Source organism: Capsicum annuum, chromosome 2, assembly GCF_002878395.1.
Source record: "Capsicum annuum cultivar UCD-10X-F1 chromosome 2, UCD10Xv1.1, whole genome shotgun sequence".
Classification (NCBI taxonomy): domain Eukaryota; kingdom Viridiplantae; phylum Streptophyta; class Magnoliopsida; order Solanales; family Solanaceae; genus Capsicum; species Capsicum annuum.
Window position 1 is genome coordinate 151,099,145 of NC_061112.1, and position 5,872 is coordinate 151,105,016.

A 5,872-nucleotide genomic window follows, 5' to 3' on the forward strand; every position below is an offset into this window, starting at 1 on the left:
TTAGTCAAAACACCTCTGCTAAAAGAAAAGAAAGATGTAAAGCTTAATCAAGCTTACTCAATTGAAGGGAAGATAAACTTATTGATGAATGAAGTCCCTTCTAATCTTGATTCATCTCGGTTGTTAGAATTATAGGAAGCTCACAAAATTCTTAAAGTAATTATGAATACACAAAAAAAAGGACTTAAATTTAGGACAAGAATAGCAGGCTATGTGGTCCACTCCAATTTTACATTGTAATTGTGAAAGATCTGCTAAATTTCATACAAAAGATAGAGAACTCTGCAAGAATTTGACAAGTGCCAAGCACAGAGATAAAGCAGGAAATAAAAAGTGAATAGATAGAATAGCCCACAGAAACCGTTAAATTAGTTATTTAAAAAAAGGCAATGAACATTTGTAAAACATAAACCCACCAAAAGTAGAGAGAAATATTCTATCAAACATCCTAAAAATTTTTGGTAAATCCATGAGTCCATGACTACATTAGAGAGATCATCATACTCATTCCGGCGACAGGGATCATCCGGACGCATTTGGAATAACAGACTCAATACACCCGCCTCCTCCGGAAGCGAGCCACCAGCAACAACTGCTCATGGAATTGAAAATTCTCAACATAGAAGATTCCAATTTGACGAGGTATCAAATGTTGCCACCCCGATAGTCGGAATGGAGACAAATAAGAATGCTTATGCTGCTACACCATCTTCTAGATCCAAAAGTAAGCCACCGAGTTGCTCTTGCATTGCCATTTTTGGACGATGCGCTAAAACTCCTGCAAACTAAAGGTTTCATAGTTTCATGCTCCAATTATTATAGCATTTCATTGAATTTGAGATGTACTTTCCAGGCAAGAATCATGATTACACAATGACAATTATTTGTCGATTTCCCTCTACTTTCAATGCATCATATGCACATAATTGAATTTACTATGTAATGTAAACAGGATCTTCATGAAAAATTGACAACATGTCCCCAGCATTGCTACAATATGGGACCTGTAACACCAAATGTTGTAGAAAAACTCTCCTTCAATCACCTCTCTAACTTTTTGTGTTAGCATACATTAAAGGATAGGACCCGAAAAATGGCCTATGGCTATACATTTTGGATGGAAATTCAAAAGAAGGAAACATACAATTCCGTGTAACATTGAGCATGTGTTGCAGATGTTTCTGCAATGGATTAGAAGCCAAGTCCGTGATACTTGGCATAATCAATCTCGTTCATTCTAATACAACACAACATATTTTCTGGCAAATCCTCTGCCTTGTTTCCCTGCACCACATTTACAAGTAACATCAGATACAAGTCTTCAAGAGGTAATCAAATCCTGCATAGAATTGTTAATAGCTACCTGAATAGTCAGACCGAAGTCAACGACACAGTTTTTCAATCTGTCTTTAAATGATTCAACTCCTTTTCTTGCGAGGTAATTGAATCTGTGAATGTCCAAATCTATTTCAAAATAGCTTTCTCCCTGAAAGAGCCAACATTAAAGATTTCAGTATGAAAACCAAGGAATATGTTTGATTTCACATGCAAAATACATGAATGTTTGTACACAAAAGGTTTGAGTATCCTCATAAAAGTATAAGTTGTCATTCTATATGCATGAAGAAAACATGATTAGGAAGATTTGTATGAATAGTCTTTTGTCCAGGTACCACCACAACCATCTTAAGAAGTACGAACAGGCTTTCATTTGAAGAAGAAGCATTAAAAAAGTTTGTTTTCATAAAAGTTATAAGGCGATTCATTTATATGCCGTAGAACATATCAAAATCTTTTTAAAAAGGTACAATTAGAAAGAAAATCTTGCGCTTTTATACAAGTCTAAGGTAGATTCAGAGTTCATTATTTTCTCAGCTAGATATAACTTCGCAATGATGCTAACTGTACAAAGTTTCAGAGATTAACTTACCAAATAAAACTCATGCTGAGGACGTGAGAGAACAGGCTTTTCGTTGTATGCATTCAACAGTTTCTTCTCAGCCGCACTTAATTGAAGATCCTCTGTGTTTACAACTCGGCCCAAGAATTTCAATCTTTCCCTGAAGGGTGCATTTGTATCCCTGGGAAAGCCTTTGATCTTCTCTATTTCATCATGTATTAACCTCTGTCCCGCAGATAGCAAGAAAAGAATAACAAATCAGCAATTTATTCAAAAAGAGAAACTATGTATGTACATAGTAAAATCAAATGTTCTCTTATCTGGTTACTGGAAGAGGTAATCTTGCTACATGTTACTAAATGAGAAATCAGAAAATGTAGTCATATAAAAAAATTTCTCCATCATACCTGGAGATTTTCCTGAAATTGAACTGGCATTTCTTTTGAGTAATTTTCTGCAAGTTTGAAGTAGAGAACAAAACTCATCCCTTCTCCATCATATTCATTTTGGAAGATTGCAGGAGGGTACAAAGGTATCTGAAATGTAAGAACAGTCGGATCATGTTATGGAAAATTCACTAATTCATTAGTAGCATGAAATCCTCCCCCCACCCCCACCCCCACCCCCCCAAAAAAAAATGAATCACTGCTGCCAGCATCTTCACTGAGCCAGGTTTTAAATGGCGATCTGAGCAATAAACGTTAAATCTAATTTCTTAGGAAGATATGATTGCTTCAACAGTGTTTTGAAGTATACATTGACATAACAATGTGAAAAAAGGGCATTCCAATACCTGAAGATTCACAATAAGAATGGGAGGAACTTCACTGGATGAATCCATGGCTGGAAGTTCCACAAAACGTGCAATATGATCAATTTTCCGTGGTGATAAGAATACATCAGCTCCAAAAGGATAAAATGCAGCACAGTTTGGAGCAAACTCCTTCTTCTTATCCCTGTCAAAGAATTTAGAGGGATTCAACTTAATGTTAAATTGAGCAAAATAAAATTGGAATATAATCGAGAAAGGAATAGACAGAGTTGGAGAAATGTCTATTATAATCTTATGCCACTGATCTTGTTTAGAAAAACAAAACTCTTATGTCATAGATGGAGTCCCTCGTAAGTACTATTCTCTTACCTTAAGAAATTTTTACCACGGATCTTGAAAGTATTTGGTTCGATGGATGACCAGCAGTTGGCCATTTTCCTCCCCAATGGGCTGCAAGGAATTTGAGAACCAGCTATTGGTCTTCGCAGAACAGTCTTTGGTGACACTGGAGAATGAAAAGCAGACAAGTCAGTGACATAAAACAATAAAAGTGAATTCAGTTGTGGTTTGTAGCACTATCTAGATTGTCGTCTATGATTTAATGTATGCTTAGACAGGTTACAGCTGTTATGTGTTGATCACTAATACGATGATCAACTCAAGATGAAGTAATAGCATACTACATGCTTTTTCTACTACTTAATGCATACTACCTTACATGAAGGTCCATTCTCTTAATATACTATTCCATAAGTCCAAGATAAATGACAACCATGTTACTCGGACTCTTCAAAAATGTCAGACGGATGTGGGTCAGATCTTCCGAAAATAGTGTATTTTTGAAGGATCCGACACGGGTACGGCAACATCTTTGGAGAGTCCGAGCAACTTAGAGTACAACTACTACAGCTGGTTCTGCTACTACGCCACAGTCCTAACAAGTTGGACTCGGCTCGGCTATATGAATTCATGTCGCTCCATTTACGCTCCTCTCAAGTCCAACATTTTAATCTCAAAATGCTTTTAAGATTTCGAAAGTGGTGTATGCAAGAAAAGTAGCCAATCATACTTTGGCTGCCATTAACAGTATATACAAGGTAAAAGAACTTACATAACGCAGAACTTGAATTTGTTTCTCTCCATTTAAAAGATAACATCTGGGTTAGGGATGATTTTCTCCTGCTGCGTGGTGAGGTCGGGTTTAGTGACTTTTTCTTTTCATCCGATGAGGCAACACAAGCAAGACAAGGCAGACACGGATTTTGCCTTCCACAATTGTGGAATATTCCTGTTTCAACCCTAGTACCACCTTGATCTGTGCTTCGGGGCGTTTTATCATTAGAACTTAGGTCATCCGTCTCATTTTGAGGATTGTTGGACTTAAGTTGAGAATCTGCTGAAGAGTTTCTTTTTGCAGCACCTTCTTTGACAACACTGGGTTCTTGAGTTCCAAATGGTTGTTCATGTTTTTCGGGGAGGTCAGAAGTAGCATTGCCATTGTGATGCACATAATCAGAAAACCTTGGAGAAACCCCGTTCGAAAAAGATCCACTTTGGGAAAAGACTGCACATTTTGAAATTATATACAACATTGATTAGAGATCCTGTCCAAACAATGCAATGACTACAAATTTCTAACAAGGCAGATGACTTACCATCTTGAACGCTATGAAAATCGTCCTCGCAGTCAGATTCAATCACCATCTCCGGGTCAAACCAAGACTCTGCATTTCCTGTTTAGGGGTCAAAATATGACGAAAACAAACTCAATTCATACTTTATATAAGCCTGCAACTACAGCAATTAAGATCTTTACTAAATAGATTGAAACATTTCCATTAGGGTGTTGACTATTAGATACAAATACACGAGATTTGAAACTCAACCAACAACAACATACCCAAGAGAGGATAGGCAAACGTTACCTCTACCTCAAAGGTAAAGAGGCTATTTCTGATATACCCTTGGCTCAAGGATAAACAACCCAAAGCAGTGAAGCAACACAAGTACAAGAAACTACAGATAATAACAACAAAAGATAGCATATAGTAACAGAACAGAAACTACAACAAAACAATACGAGAATCGAGATTGCAAACTCAACCAATCTCAGCAAGATACTTCAATACTCAAAAGCCTTTAATAGCTAATAGCAAGAAATTTATTCATATCCAGTATTTATATCAACTTACCTAGATACCCAAAATGTCTAAATGAATCTAATGAACAATTGCATATCCAATTTTTCCCATTTTTCAGCTAGATTTAAACTTAATTGATTTAAAAAAAAAAAAACTTAATACATTACCTTGAAATACAGGATTAGAGAAAGAATGATCAGCTGAAGAAGATGGTTCCACCTTGCTCAGATTTTGAGAAGCTGAATGAGTCTTCGACACATTTCTCCTTCTGCTTACTTTGTTTTTCTTCCTATGAACAAACTTCCTCCCCTTAATTCCTATACACCCATTAGGTTTCGATCCACATGCTCCCATTTTTGCAGAAAAAAATGAAAGCAAAAAATAAAGAGGAATTTTGAAGCTATAAAAATATAGCAGAATTTGAGGCAATCAATCTACTTTCCTCAACCACAGAGAACATATATACACGCACAGCCAGATTCTTGATGCTGATGTACACTAATAATTTTTGGTTAGGGAATAAAATTAACGAATGATTTTTAAGTGCAGCAATTTGTACAGCAACTCTGAGTAGAGAAGTTTAGATAGGTTCAAAAAAAATGGATATTGTTAATATACTAGTTGGAGTTGGGGCTGAAATGATTTGTACATTTAATTAAGGGATCGTTTGCATTGGTTAAGTTGTGATTATTACTTATCAGTGTCTGATTAGGTACGTTAAAAATAACTTCTCTCATTATTGTATCTTTACACATGTTAATGTATGTATTAAAGTTTCTCGCATTACTAATATCAAGGTTTCTCATGTATTAATTATGTATAGCATAATACACAATAGCATGAATAACTAATACTAGTATAGATTGAAACAAGATATTGATACCACACAAAATTAATACATGTGTTAATTTTTTTTAACTTATCCCGCCAAACGACCCCTAAGAGTGAAATGGGACGATTGGTCAACGACAAAATATTGCGTAGTGTAATTGATACGAACTTTCCACGGAGGCCCCCCTTCCTTTATTAATGCTATTTACCTGCCATATTCACCCCCTA

General features: G+C 36.0%; 1 protein-coding gene across 4 annotated transcripts; it reads right to left on the reverse strand.

Annotated features, from left to right (window-relative positions):
* Nucleotides 1-347: 347 nt before the first annotated feature.
* LOC107860573 lies at nt 348-5,427 on the reverse strand. Of its 4 annotated transcripts, none has more exons than XM_047407552.1 (10): nt 4,981-5,427; nt 4,328-4,396; nt 3,784-4,236; nt 3,042-3,177; nt 2,694-2,856; nt 2,308-2,436; nt 1,931-2,125; nt 1,364-1,486; nt 1,145-1,284; nt 348-785 (listed from the first exon to the last, which is right to left on the reverse strand). In XM_047407552.1, the coding sequence occupies exons 1-9, from the start codon at nt 5,165-5,167 to the stop codon at nt 1,192-1,194; spliced, it is 1,548 nt and encodes a 515-aa protein (XP_047263508.1). In that variant the 5' UTR covers nt 5,168-5,427; the 3' UTR covers nt 348-785; nt 1,145-1,191. The 4 variants fall into 4 exon arrangements, with proteins under 4 accessions (XP_047263508.1, XP_047263509.1, XP_016561454.1 ...); XM_047407553.1 differs by having other exon boundaries at nt 348-778; nt 4,981-5,424; XM_016705968.2 differs by having other exon boundaries at nt 348-778; nt 4,328-4,405; nt 4,981-5,412.
* Nucleotides 5,428-5,872: the final 445 nt, after the last annotated feature.

Bases quoted from the DNA above. Each gene is read 5' to 3' on its own strand.
- LOC107860573 (XM_016705968.2), bottom strand. From the start codon at position 5,167: ATGGGAGCATGTGGATCGAAACCTAATGGGTGTATAGGAATTAAGGGG. The intron at 4,237-4,327 runs GTAAGTCATCTG...CAAAATGTGCAG, and splicing joins TTTTCATAGCGTTCAAGATG to TCTTTTCCCAAAGTGGATCT. The intron at 2,857-3,041 runs GTAAGAGAATAG...ATTCTTTGACAG, and splicing joins CGTGGTAAAAATTTCTTAAG to GGATAAGAAGAAGGAGTTTG.